Source organism: Rana temporaria, chromosome 6, assembly GCF_905171775.1.
Source record: "Rana temporaria chromosome 6, aRanTem1.1, whole genome shotgun sequence".
Taxonomy (NCBI): domain Eukaryota; kingdom Metazoa; phylum Chordata; class Amphibia; order Anura; family Ranidae; genus Rana; species Rana temporaria.
This window is the reverse complement of record NC_053494.1, coordinates 53,895,731-53,909,623: the sequence shown is the minus strand read 5'-3', so window position 1 is coordinate 53,909,623 and position 13,893 is coordinate 53,895,731. Positions and strand designations below refer to the sequence as shown.

At 43.2% G+C, this 13,893-nt stretch overlaps 1 protein-coding gene across 1 annotated transcript in view; it reads right to left on the bottom strand.

Moving 5' to 3' along the window:
• EIF2AK1 (eukaryotic translation initiation factor 2 alpha kinase 1) overlaps positions 1 to 13,893 on the bottom strand; it is a 62,692-nt gene that overhangs the window by 23,819 nt on the left and 24,980 nt on the right. The window contains exons 4-8 of the mRNA XM_040356805.1: positions 9,463 to 9,500; positions 9,283 to 9,382; positions 5,813 to 5,893; positions 2,809 to 2,908; positions 779 to 836 (exon numbers count right to left, since the gene is read on the bottom strand). Of these exons, the coding sequence (XP_040212739.1) occupies positions 779 to 836; positions 2,809 to 2,908; positions 5,813 to 5,893; positions 9,283 to 9,382; positions 9,463 to 9,500 (377 nt within the window). The remainder of the gene's footprint in view (positions 1 to 778; positions 837 to 2,808; positions 2,909 to 5,812; positions 5,894 to 9,282; positions 9,383 to 9,462; positions 9,501 to 13,893) is intronic.

Here is a 13,893-nt window from a genome sequence, read left to right as displayed (position 1 = left end):
TGGCTGTATCAATCCTGTTCGGACGAACACCTCCAATCAGGGAACCATACTTGCCCCACCTGTTCATTGAGGGTGGCCATCTGACCTGCATCATTGAATTACATCCACCTGGTTCCCTGATTGGAGGTGTTCGACCGAACAGGATTGATACAGCCATCATCACCTGGATTGACCATTTGTGCAGAGTCCGTGGGTCTGCTGAGACCAACAAGCCGTTTATGACTTGCTGTTTGTACAAACATGTAAGTCTACAACATCCGGTAAGAGTACCCATTTACTCTAATTTTTGATGATAACTGCAGACAAATATACAAGATTTTTATCCATTTATTCGAACTGTGCATCATTCACCATTTGGAACAATTTATTCATTTGCTTGGAGTTCTCATCATAAGGACTTTATTGTATTATTTTTTTTTTACCTTTCACCAGTCAGGATTTTGTCCAGACCTTTATATCTAGTGCTGCACTTTATTTCCTATGTTATTTTGTACTTTGTTTGTTTGTGTGCTAGCCGCTCACTATTCACTTATTTAATTATCTTTGTTTAGCGCAGTTGTTTTTCTTTATATCCACAATATTCTGTATCTATTATTTAAAATACACCTATGAAAAAAAATATAGCCCCTTCATTTCTTTGAAAGTGCTTAAATTTACAAAATATGCACTGGATCATAATTATTTTTCACCACTGTTTAATGAAGAATGGGAATAAGTCATGATAAAAGCAAGAGATAAAAAAGAAAAAAAAAAAAAAAAAAAGTGAAGCAATACTTACTCCTGAGAATTTTGGTTGGAAGAACCTCTAATAGCTTTAAATGTGGGGAAAGCTTTGCCTAAAAAAAAATGATAATAATAATAATAATATCACAATACAAATAGAGACATATTTAAAAACAATGGGAAAATAGCATAATTTAAACAATTCTGGTCAACTAGAAAAACAGAAAAATGTTCTATAATAAAGAGTTGAGAATAAAGAACACTTTTAGCTTAAAATCTTGCAATAGGAGAGACGCATAAGGCATTCCAGTGTCAAACTCTGCAGAACTGTATGGAGCCACAGCCTTCCACCACGTAATGCTGACCAACAGGAACAGAAACAGAGTGGCCTTATACCTGCCTATTATGACGTACTGCGAAAGAGTGGCCACACACAGAAAATCAAATCCCTATAGAGTACAGATAGATAGTAAAATACAAATATATATTTAGACTATAAGGATACCATAAAAGTTGATTTGTCATCACAGAAAGTATTACTGACCTTTGGAAACTACACTGCTGAAATGTCATTCAGAAAAAATGTTCACATTAACATCCCACTGCAAAACTGATCTGCTAATGACTTTAGTGCTTTTGCTATGAACTTTGAGGAGGAATGGCTCCACAGGGCCTGCAGCCACAGAGGTTAATGAGAGCTAGTTTAGAAGTCAATTTACTGCTAGTTAAAGTGGTAGTAAACCCTCGCTGACATGTTTTACCTACAGGTAAGACTGGATTAAGACTTACCTGTAGGTGTTTGCAATATCTCCTAAACCTACAAGGTAAGTAATTCATAATGAGCTAGTATGCTAGTCATACTAGCTCAGTATGCCTTTGTCTTGTAGGTTTTTTTGGGGGTATACAAACGCTTTAAGAATATATAAATAGTTAAATGCCCAACGCCTGGCCACATGTTCTCTTTAAAAACTTTAATTTACAATCCATATTCATCCACTGGCTAGAAAGCCCCTCTCCACAGGAGAGAAAGGTGCTCCATATGAGAATCTGTTAATTACATTTAAATCCTTATTATAGGACACGTAGTAAGGTAGCATCCAGCAGATAGAAACAAGGCACTCACTCAGCAGGGGAATAGGCATATCACACACTTGGAAGTGTCAGATGCCAGCAACAGCCGTAACCCTTGATCTCAGCAAAGTTGGTAGTCGCTGTCTGTAGGATAGGTGTTAGTATAAAGCTGGCCAAAGATGGATCGAACTTCGGACAGTTCAGCAGGGATTAGACACATTTTAATCAGTGTGTGGCCCTCCCTTTATTACAGATATTGATCACTAGATTGACTTCTGTTAAATGGACAAGTTGGGAAAAAAAAAACATTTCTCCATCAGCAGCTGCAGTTGCTCACCAGTGTATTCTGACAGCAGCAGGAGCCCCCATCATAATACAATGCCCCAGGCAGGGTTGATTCCTCCATCTACCTTGTTTGTGCAGATAAAATAATCTTTTTTTTTTTTCTGTTCAGCCCAAAAAAAACGTACTGTCTATGGTCAACTGAAAGTGATTGTAAAGGCTTGTTTTAAAAAAAATAACAAACGTGTTATACTTGCCTCCTCTGTGCAGTTGGTTTTGCACAGAGCAGCCCGGATCCGTCTTTGCTGCTTCTGGCCCCTTCCTCCTATCGAGTGCCCCCTCAGTCAGCAGCTTCCTATGGGGGCAATGGAGCAGAGTCACAGCTCTGTGTATCCATGCAGACACGGAGCCCTGACCTGGCCTTGCTCCCTCTCTCTCCTGATTGGCTAACTGACTTTGATCCCAGACAGCTTAGACATTTGTGATCATCACTGGAGAGAGACTGGACTCAGGTAAGTAATTAAGGGGTGCTGGGTGGGCTGCTACACACCTAAGGTTTTTTATCTTAATGCAAAGGAGTTGTAAAGGCAGATAAAAACCCTTCTGCCTTCACAACGCCTTTAACCAACCAATCTTCTTTTAGAGTGTGTTTGGGCCTTATTATTTTTTTTAAAATCAGCAACAGGGTCTCTTATTGTAAGGAATTACTAAAAAAAATATAATATTACTTACATTTTGAGCGTGGGGGCTTAACATGTTCCATCCAGGCTGTATTGTAGCCAACAATATTGGGATGCTGCAGGCCAGCCAACACCTTAACTTCACGAAGAACCTGGTACAGATAAAGGCTATCCATCAGCAAACTGCAGCAAGAGTTACAACACTATATATTTTTTTTAAAGACAATTTCATTCCAGACTCTGATCAATGCTAGCTCTCCAACTATCTGTCAACTGTATGTAGAAAGTTTAAAAGAACAGAAAAAAAATAGACTTGGGAAAATGACCAATTTAGGTATGAGGACTTCAGGTTTTAGTGAATATCTGTTTGCTAGTTAAGTAGTAGTGGTCTTCAATTTATAAATGAATAAATTCACACAACAGCCTAAAAATAAAAGTTGCAAGCACAATGTGACTATTGCAGAGAGCACTCTGTTGCTTTTTTGTCTCCTTTGAACCTGATTACCTGGTGTATTCCTGAGTGGCTGGGTCTGCCTACAATGCTGGGCCTAATGATCAAATGGATACATGCTGGTGATCGTTTGCAAGTGGAGTTTTTTGTTTCATATATCCATCCTCATGCACTGATTATGTGTCATATGTTTGATTAATCTGATTATTTGTACCACTAAATCTTTAAATTTAGTAGACACCAGTAATTGACAATGGGTAAGGGTCATCAAAGGTCTTGCCTCCATTCCCTAAATTTGGCTAAAACACAACAACCTCCTACATAACTGGCACATATACTTGTACAACTGTCTTGAAGTTAGCTTATTTAACTCACCAATAGCATTAAAAGAAGACGCCCACGTATATACACACACACTATATATATATATATATATATATATATATATATATACACACACACACTCACAGTGCCTTGAAAGAATATTCATACGCCTTGAAATTTTCCATATATTGTCATGTTACAACAGAAAACGTAAATGTATTTTATTGGGATTTAACAACTTCAGCCCCGGACCATATTGCTGGTCAAAGACCAGAGCACTTTTTGCGATTCGGCACTGCGTCGCTTTAACTGACAATTGCGCGGTCGTGCGACGTGGCTCCCAAACAAAATTGGCGTCCTTTTTTTCCCACAAATAGAGCTTTCTTTTGGTGGTATTTGATCACCTCTGCGGTTTTTAGTTTTTGCGCTATAAACAAAATAGAGCGACAATTTTGAAAAAAAAAAAAACGAATATTTTTTACTTTTTGCTGTAATAAATTATATATATATATATATATATATATATATATATATATATATATATATATATATATATATATATATATAATTCCTCAGTTTAGGCCGATTCATATTCTTCTACATATTTTTCGTAAAAAATAAATAAAAAAAATCGCAATAAGCGTTTATTGATTGGTTTGAGCAAAAGTTATAGCGTTTACAAAATAGGGGATAGTTTTATGGCATTTTTATTAATATTTTTTTTTTACTAGTAATGGCTGCGATCAGCGATTTTTATCGGTACTGCGACATTATGGCGGAGACTTCAGACACATTTTTGGGATCAGTGCTATAAAAATGCATTGATTACTATAAAAATGCCACTGGCAGGGAAGGAAGGGGTTAATCATGTTCCCTGGGTGTGTTCTAAATGAAGGAGGGGGTGAACTGACTAGGGGAAATGACTGATCGCTGTTCATACATTGTATGAACAGACAATCAGGCATTTCTCCCCCTGACAGGACCGGGAGCTGTGTGTTTACACACACAGCTCCCGGTTCTCGCTCTGTAACGAGCGCTCGGCGAGATGACGTAGATATACGTGATCTCGCCCAGCAGAGCCAACCTGCCGCCGTAAAACTGCAGCGGCTGGTCGGCAAGCGGTTAATGTGATAGACCAACACAAAGTGGCACATAATTGTGAAGTGAAAGGAAAATGATAAATGGTTTTCAAAAATGTTTACAAATTTTTTTTAAAAGTGTGGCGTGTATTTGTATTCAGCCCCCTTTACTCCGATAACCCTAACTAACATCTAGTGGAACCAATTGCCTTCAGAAGTCACCTAATCTATATATATAAAACTCAACGTGTGTGTGTGTGTATGTATGTGTGTATGTATGTATGTATGTATGTATGTATGTATGTATGTATGTATGTATGTATGTATGTTCCAGCATCACGTCCAAACGGCTAAAGATATTAACATGAAACTTGGCACACATGTTACTTATATGTCAGCAACAAACATAGGATAGGTGGTTTAACCCTTACCCACCCCCATTTGCCATGGTCGGGGTTTTTCTTTAAAGTCCCATTCAACTCTATGGGAAATACATGTTACTTCATAACTTCCAAACGGCTGTAGATATTTCGATAACACTTGGTCACATGTTACTTATATGTCCACTTAAACTATAGGATAGTTAATTTATCCCTTAACTACCCCCATTTGTGAGGGTCGGGGTTTTTGTTTAAAGTCCCATGCAAATCAATGGGAAATGTATGTTCCCACATAACTTCTGTACGCCTGGAGATATTTTAATAATACCTGGTACACATATTACTTATATGCCAAATAAAAATATATGACAGTTAAATTAACCCTTACCTACACCCTTATATAAAAGATGGGTATATTTATATTACTATGATTTTCCTCCCCAAAAGGTTAAGATAGGAAGACCGGGCAACGCCGGGTATTCAGCTAGTTAGTATATAGAGTCCACCTGTGTGTAATTTAATCTCAGTATAAATACAGCTGTTCTATGATCATTTTCCTTCCACGTTGTGTTGGTCTAGAACATAAAATCCCAATATTTAAATTTTTTGGGGGATTTAACATGACAAAATGTGGAAAATTTTCAAGGGGTATGCATACTTTTTCAAGGCACGTGTGTGTGTGTGTGTGTGTGTGTGTGTGTGTGTGTGTGTATATACACACACACATCCATTAATGTCTAATTTACTTAAAGTGTGTGGTCCCCTAGTTGACAGTCTCAGTGCCTCATCCACCATTACCCAACACTGTCCTATGAAACATACCTTTTTACAATCTCTGCGTGACACCTTCTTAATCAGAATTTTTTTTATTGCATAAAACTGGCCATCGAGCTTGTTACGGACCTACAAAAAAAAAATTCTATAGTTACATAACATCATTCTAGCAGGTGCAGTGTTGATTTAGCTCTCAGTGGATCTCACACTTGGAGAGTTTCTGGTTTGAGACATCATCTATACAAGACTGGTGCGCTAATAGAGCGGAGACTGAGCCCCTGTATGGTCTAGCTTGGCGTAGCTCTATTAGCGCGGCAGGAGCTGGTGTTGTGGGCCACTAGTGATGACGCGGAGCACCGGCGCGCGTACACGTGGAGCGCAGATGGATCTGTTTGCGCTCCATCTACTTCCCACTATGGAGTCTCAGCACCGCAGTGTTGTACTGCGCCACAACGGATGGCGCTACAGAGGACGGCTGCACATCCAGGAGAATAGGCAGCTCCTTGGATGATCCTGGAGGAGCAGGGGGTTAGAGCTGTACTTCAGACCAGGCTGACAACAAGCAATAGTAAGTTCAATTTTTAATACATTTTTAACTAATTTGGCTTTTTACTAAATTGGTTTTTGATTTTTGCACCTCTTTCCCTATATCCATATTTATATATATCTATTTATTAGTGATACCCGACCAGCGGCCATAGCTGTAGGGCATATCGCTGTTGGAGACATTGGCACCTATAGCGATACCTCACTATACATTCCTAAATCTGGTTATTATTATTATTACTATCCTTTGTGCATTTCTACCACTGTCAATCCGACTAGTGTGAGGCATCTGGGACCAACCACTTGGGTGGGAGGAGCCGGTGATGACCCCTGGGAGGTCCTCTGCGGTTTGAAATTTGTGTATGAGTGCTCATATGTATATAAGGGGAGCCCGTGGAAGGGTCTGCACTGCTGGGCTCTGATGAAGAGGTCTTTGTAGCCTCGAAAAGGCGTCAGCGGCAGTGACACTCCTCTATTCCCCCTATTTGGAGTGTGGTTCGAGGGACATCTACCAAAGTGTTGTCGACAAGCCTATTATGCTGCTTCCTTTGTGAGTAGTTTATCACTTTTTTATTCATTAAATCGTCTACGGTAACACACTAGGCGGGTGCGCCCTTTTTCTTCTCTTCTTTCTGCTACTAGGATATTCCCCGTCTATGAAGGGCAGCAAGGCCTTTGTTACAGTTTTTGGTATTTTCTTTATGGAACATTGATCATTGGACAATCCACTTGTGCGCAGGAGTTTTTGTTTTCGGTGTCTAAAGTACATTATGGGGTACAGCAGAGTATATTACATAGGGGCATGAGGGCACAACAGAGCACATTATGGGGCATATTACATGGGAACAAGAGGGCACATAATGGGACAGAGCAGGGCATATTACATGAGGTCACATTAAGGGGCACAGCAGAGCACATTAGGAGGGATAAAATATATTATGGGGCACAGCAGGGCACATTATGAGGCATAGCAAGGCATATTACATGGGAGCAAGCGGATACATTATGGGGCACAGCAAGGGATATTACAGGAGGCAAGAGGGCACAGTATGGTGCACACTATGGGGCACTGAATGATGCATCAGGGGTCACACAGCAGGGCAGATCATATGGCTAAAAGCGGGGTACAGGGCACATCATTGGGCATACAGTAGGGCTCAGGACACATCACAAGGCCCACAAGAGGGAATTGGGCACACAGTGGGGCACATAGTAGGGAATGGGGCACACAGTAGGACACATGGGGCACACCACAAGGGCACACAGTAGATCACATCATGGGGCACACAGTAGGGCATATCACGGGGTACACAGTAGGTCATGGGACACATCATGGGGGCAGGCAGCAGGGCATGGGTGCACAGAGCAGGGCATAAGGTAGACATCAGGGCATGGGGGGCACAGAGCAGGGCAAGGGGCACCGAGCATGGGTATAGGGTAGACATCAGGGCATGGGGGGCACAGAACAGGGCAAGGGGCACTGAGCATGGTATAGGGTAGACATCAGGGCATGGGGTAGACATCAGTGCATAGGGTAGACATCAGGGCAAGGGGCACCCGAGCATGGTATAGGGTAGACATCAGGGCATGGAGGCAGACAACAGGGCATGGAGGCAGACAACAGGGCAAGGGGCAGCATTCAGGGCTTTGGGGCACAGAGCAGCATACAAGCTGCTGCACTAGTGCAGCTTCCTACATGCATAGTAGCGCGGGAAGCGGCTGTAAACATGCCTCTCGTGATGCGCTCCTCCACCCCGCGGGCCCCTCCTTCCCTCCCGTCCACTCCAGGTGCTTGCATTTGTCATCACCTCGGATGGATGAGAGAGGAGGGGATGGCAGGGAAGAGGAGCGCATCACAAGAGGTATGTAGCTGTTGGAATTGGAAGCTGTCATGGGGCCCCCTACTGGCCACAGGCCCTCGGTCCATGCCCGAAGTGTCCGATGGTCAGTCCGCCCCTGATGGGGCCTAAAAGTAAAGCTGGTGCGTTTCCACAAGAACAATGTGGCTCCATTCACATCTGTGCGTTTCCAAATACATGGCAAACTGCACAGAAAAAGTTGTGTGTAGGGGGAGCCCATTCAATGCTTCAAAACGCCCAAAACAGAGTTTGATACGTGGAGATGTGTATGATGCCTGACAACCAAGTGTCTCTGTCCACTCCTCCTATGTACTTGTATAAAGATGGCCATACACTACGATTGTGCAATTTACTTTAGATTTACCATAACTATGGAATAGAAAGACACACCTGAACAATCTATTCAATCTGTATCAAATCAGACAGGCCCATGTACTACATAGCTGATAGGAGATCATACAATCAGATGGTACAGGGATTAGGTGGAAGGTGGTATTGTAATGAGGGAGGTGTGGTCCAGAGTGATAAACACGCCCTATCACGCCCTCTTCTGTGATGCAACAAGGAAGTGAATGCTGATACAAGCTACAGGAAGTGATGTAATCCATTCAAAGATACACGATTCTAAACCTCCTGTGGATAAGATAAGTTAAAGAAAAACACATTGGGGTGGCAGGGCCAGAAATGGCATTAGAAAATACTTCTATTTATTATGAAAAGTGAACTTATCCTTTAAGGCCTAATAAAAGGTCATTTATTTAAAAACTAATATACGAGTTAAGGGTGGACACGCTGGGTAGACCCACCCACTAGCTTCTTACATCTTGGGCATTTCTCCAATAGTGCCTCCTGCCGCAAAACAAATGATAATCCAACAGGCAGACACAGGCCTCCTTGGCAATTAGCTTGAATTGGTAACACCCAAGAAATAAGAGAATCAGGAAGTCCACCCGACCATCATCCCTCCAAGGACATCCATTCTCAATCCTGAATATGACAGCAGAGGAGGAATGGACCAGGATGGAACAAGCGCATTGTTTGAGCTTACATTTTACAGGATGACCAATCTTTAAAATTAAATAAAAAGAGAAATTACAGATATACTAGCTGTACCTTGTAGACTTTTCCATATCCGCCTTTTCCAAGCTGAGCAATTTCCTCAAACTCATTCAAGTAACGAGAAGTCTGTGCCTCGGCAAGCACATCCTTTGCCCTAAAAAATACAAAATGTATCCAATTGGTTTATGGAGATCATGAGAAGTTCCAGATCTACTACTAATATAGGTTCCTTACCTGTTCAAATGTAGATTTAGGTCACCATTGGTTATTTCCTACAAATAATAACACACATGTTAAGAACTACGTGAAAACGTTGGCTTTCATGTATCTAAGTGACTTAAAACAGATAGCAGTTTCAACATTAGATGTGAGGATGCTTTTTCCCCAACGGGGTAGTACCTGCAAACGAAGCACGCGTTGTCCCCACTGGTGGCTTTTCGCCCCTCTTTCTTCTGGGGCAGCGGACTCCGGCTCTGTGACCAACAGGAGTCACGTGACGTCACTCCAATGCAGGGAGGCATCAGTCACGGCACTTACTATGCAGGTTTAGGAGATATTTACAGTACCTACAGGTAAGCCTCATTACAAGGCGGCACATCTTAACCGCTTGCCGACCAGCCGCCGCAGTTTTACGGCAACAGGCCGGCTCGATTGCGCACGATCACGTAATATTACGTCATCTCGCGAATCAGTCAATCCCGCTTGTCCCCGGTCCCGACGCGTGTGCCTGGCGGGCGCGATCACCGCCAGGCACCCGCGATCGCTCGTTACAGAGCGAGAACCAGGAGCTGTGTGTGTAAACACACAGCTCCCGGTCCTGTCAGGGGAGAAATGCCCAATTGTCTGTTCATACAATGTATGAATGAACAGCGATCAGTAATTTCCCCAAGTCAGTCCACCCCCCCCCCCTTCAGTTAGAACACACCCAGGGAACATACTTAACCCCTTTCTCGCCCCCTAGTGTTAACCCCTGCCCTGCCAGTGGCATTTTTATAGTAATCAATGCATTTTTATAGCACTGATCGCTATAAAAATGGTCCCAAAAATGTGTTAAAAGTGTCCACCATTAGGTCGCAGTACCGATAAAAATTGCCGATTGCCGCGATTACTAGTAAAAAATAAATATTAATAAAACTATGCCCTATTTTGTAGACGCTATAACTTTTGCGCAAACCAAACGCTTATTGCAATTTTTTTTTACGAAAAATATGTAGAAGAATACGTATCGGCCTAAACTGAGGAAAAAAATCGTTTATATATTTTTGGGGATATTTATTACAGCAAAAAATACTCATTTTTTTTTCAAAATTGTCGCTCTATTTTTGTTTATAGCGCAAAAAATAAAAACCGCAGAGGTGATCAAACACCACCAAAAGAAAGCTCTATTTGTGGGGGAAAAAGGACGCCAATTTTGTGTGGGAGCCACGTCACACGACCACGCAATTGTCAGTTAAAGCGACAGTGCCGAATGGCAAAAAGGGGCCCGGTCATTGAGCAGCAATATGGTCCGGGGCTGAAGTGGTTAACAGGATAGTGGACTGGCCTTGCCATGCTGAAGCGAAACAGTTGGTGGCAATGGAATTGGAGAATTCCAATGGTATGGCAAAGAGCTGGCCATGGACCACTTTACCCCTGCTGAGAGCGCTTAGGGACCACCCCACACTTGACAGCACGGTGTTGGTTGTGAGGGACGCTTTCAGGCACTCTTCAAGATCACCAATACCTTCCCCCATGGTGCCTATACTGGGCAATCCTGAATTTGTACCAGGTCTCCAATACCCGCTTTTTCAGAGACCAGGTTCCAATAGCTGCCTTCATTTATGCGATTATCTGGGGCCAGAAAACTATCCCTCTCTGCCTGCACGGCGGCTGCCGACCACCCTTTGGATTTCTGGAGCAGTCTTTAGCTGCGCAAATTTCCTCCGTAATTGCCTACGCTCATCAGGCATTTCTCGCCAGCTCCCTGGAAATAAAGCAAATCTGCCATAAGCAAGATCCAACCCGTCACTGTCTCTCGCCGATTTACAGCTCCCTGATCCAACCGGAGACTGACATATTCCCGAGTTCCTTTCTAAATGTGAATCGGATCTTGAAACCCAATTCACGGACCCGCAGGAGGGAGAAGATTCTTCACTTTGCCCAGAAGTCTTCATTGGCCACTAGAATCCAAGAGACCGGCTACAAGGTTTTAACCCGATGGTACAGGGTACTCTCTACTCTGCACCACTTTTTTCCCCAGGTCCTTATTTCATGTTGGCAGTGTGGTACTGCAGAGGGAACGATACTCCATATCTTTTGGGATTGTCCCAAACTTAAGCCTTATTGGCGGGGGGCGATCGATACTGTCAAACACCTGACCAATGTTGACCTGGAGGCCTGCTGCCTGTTGCATCTCTCGAGCCGTCCTATTAAGAAATATAGGGCTTTCCTCGCTATTCAGCGGCTGAATGCGGCCAAGGCCTGCATCCCTGTGAGATCTGAGAATCCGCCATCAAAATCCATGTGGTTTTCCAAAGTGAATGAACATGGAGACCGTGGCAACACTTTGTGTACAGGAATACTTATCTGCAAGAGGTCTCACAACCTAACCTGGCTGACCTCCTGGACTTAGTCCTCTTCCCTGGGCGAGAGGCTATATCTTTCTTTTTTTTAAAACCTGTTCTTCTCCTTCTATACAAAGGACATTTGATCCAGTACGTGTACCCTTCATGACCAACTCCTTTTCTCCCTCCTCGTTTGACTGTGAATTGTAACTCATGGAAAATAAAAGAGATCCAAAAAGAAAATACGCCATCCAGGGGCTTGCATGCAAGACCGCAGGTAAGGGGACAGGGATAGCTGAATCACTGTCCAAGAATTCTAAAGGTTGTCCATTGGGAGGAGCACTTTGGCTAGCGATGGATCAGACCCCAATAAGCCCACCTCCTAGATGGGATAAAGGAAGACATCCAGAGATACAGGACCCATCCCACGTACTGCACGTTGTGATCTACACATTGTCCATCAGCGCATAAAACCACACATAGGCACAATGAGATCAGCACACCTAAAGCAGTAACAGGGGAAATAAAAACAATGAATATGTCCAACATGCCGATGAGGGAAAATAAAGCAACGACTCCTAGAAGTCCATCCACTTGGGCAAACTGATCTGTGGAGCAGAAGCTGGCTCTAATCAACAAGGAAACAAAGTAACAGGAAAAGCTTCTCTAAGTGTAGACTTTTTTTTTTGTAAAATAATTTATGATTTTTATACATGACACACTGAATGAAATAGCGACCCGGCACAACACCGAGCCACTCATAAGGTCAACATGGTCAACATTTAGGCCCCTTTTACACGGTCGGACCGTATGTCTGCTTTTTCATCCATCTGTGTACGAATGAAAAGGGGACATACATTGGTCCCTATGAGATCGCGGGTGTCAGCGGATAAACAACCGCTGACACCCGAACTCGCATTCCTTTCGATTCTGCCATCTTCCATCTGCGGATCGGATGAACACAGACAGGCGGTCCATGTTCATCCGATCCCCCCCATAGGGGAGAGCGGAGAAAAGACAGGACGGTCCCTGCACAGTGGGACTGCCCTGTCATCCGCCGGCTCAGCGGGGATCAACGGAGCTATCCCCGCTGAGCAAGGGGAGGTTCACGGGGCGGATCATTACTGATCCGCCCCGTGTGAAAGTGGCCTTACAATAACAGCCAAACTGACTAACATTATATCTAACAAGACATTAATTGACTGACCCCCACCCCCCCCCCCAACCACCCAAGACTCGGTTTCTTCATGCACCTCTCAGAAACCTTGTATCTAGACTCAATACATGTCTCAAGGATTGATAAGTGTAGACTTTTAAAGACATTTTATTAGCTACAAAAATGGTCACTCAAGCTTGACAAAGTAGCGCACATGTCCAATCATTACATCGCGCATATTCAAGAAACACGTCGCACGTATCAGTGACGTCATCACACCAGTGCGGCAGTTCAAGTTCATTCGAGGCCTCTCGCCAAAGAGCCTTTTGTCGATGACCTAACGATTTTAAGCATTTACAGCAACACAATGGTGTTGATCTACTAAAGGCAAATCCACTTTGCACTGAAAGTGCACTTGGAAGTGCAGTCGCTGTAGATCTGAGGGGGACATGCAAGGAAAAATAAGAAACACAATTTTTTGCTTGCACATGATTAGATGATAGAAATCAGCAGAGCTTCCCCTCATTTCGATCTTCCCCTCAGATCTACAGCGACTGCACCTCCAAGTGCACTTGTAGTGCAAAGTGGATTTCCCTTAAGTAAATCAACCCCAATGAATCAATGATCACTCTAAGCACCACCCCCGTCGGTGTTAAATGATTTGCCCCAACTCTCTAACTGCCACTTTTGCTAGACAGCTTAGTCTCTTAGCCAAACGATGACTACAGCTTGGTCAGATAACTCTGGGAGGCTGTCATATGACGCCTGTCTGTGCTCGCTGGATTCACCGGACCCAGCACATCACGGATCGCGGTAAAGGGCCAATGACAGCGGCCTTTTACCACATGAGCGCTCCATTTAATGAAGGAGTGATCAGTTGTCAACAAATCAGAGCATGTCCGGCTCAGCTCCTCCCCTTTCCTCACACTGATCAGTACAAAGTGTGAGTAGAGGAGCTCTATTTGT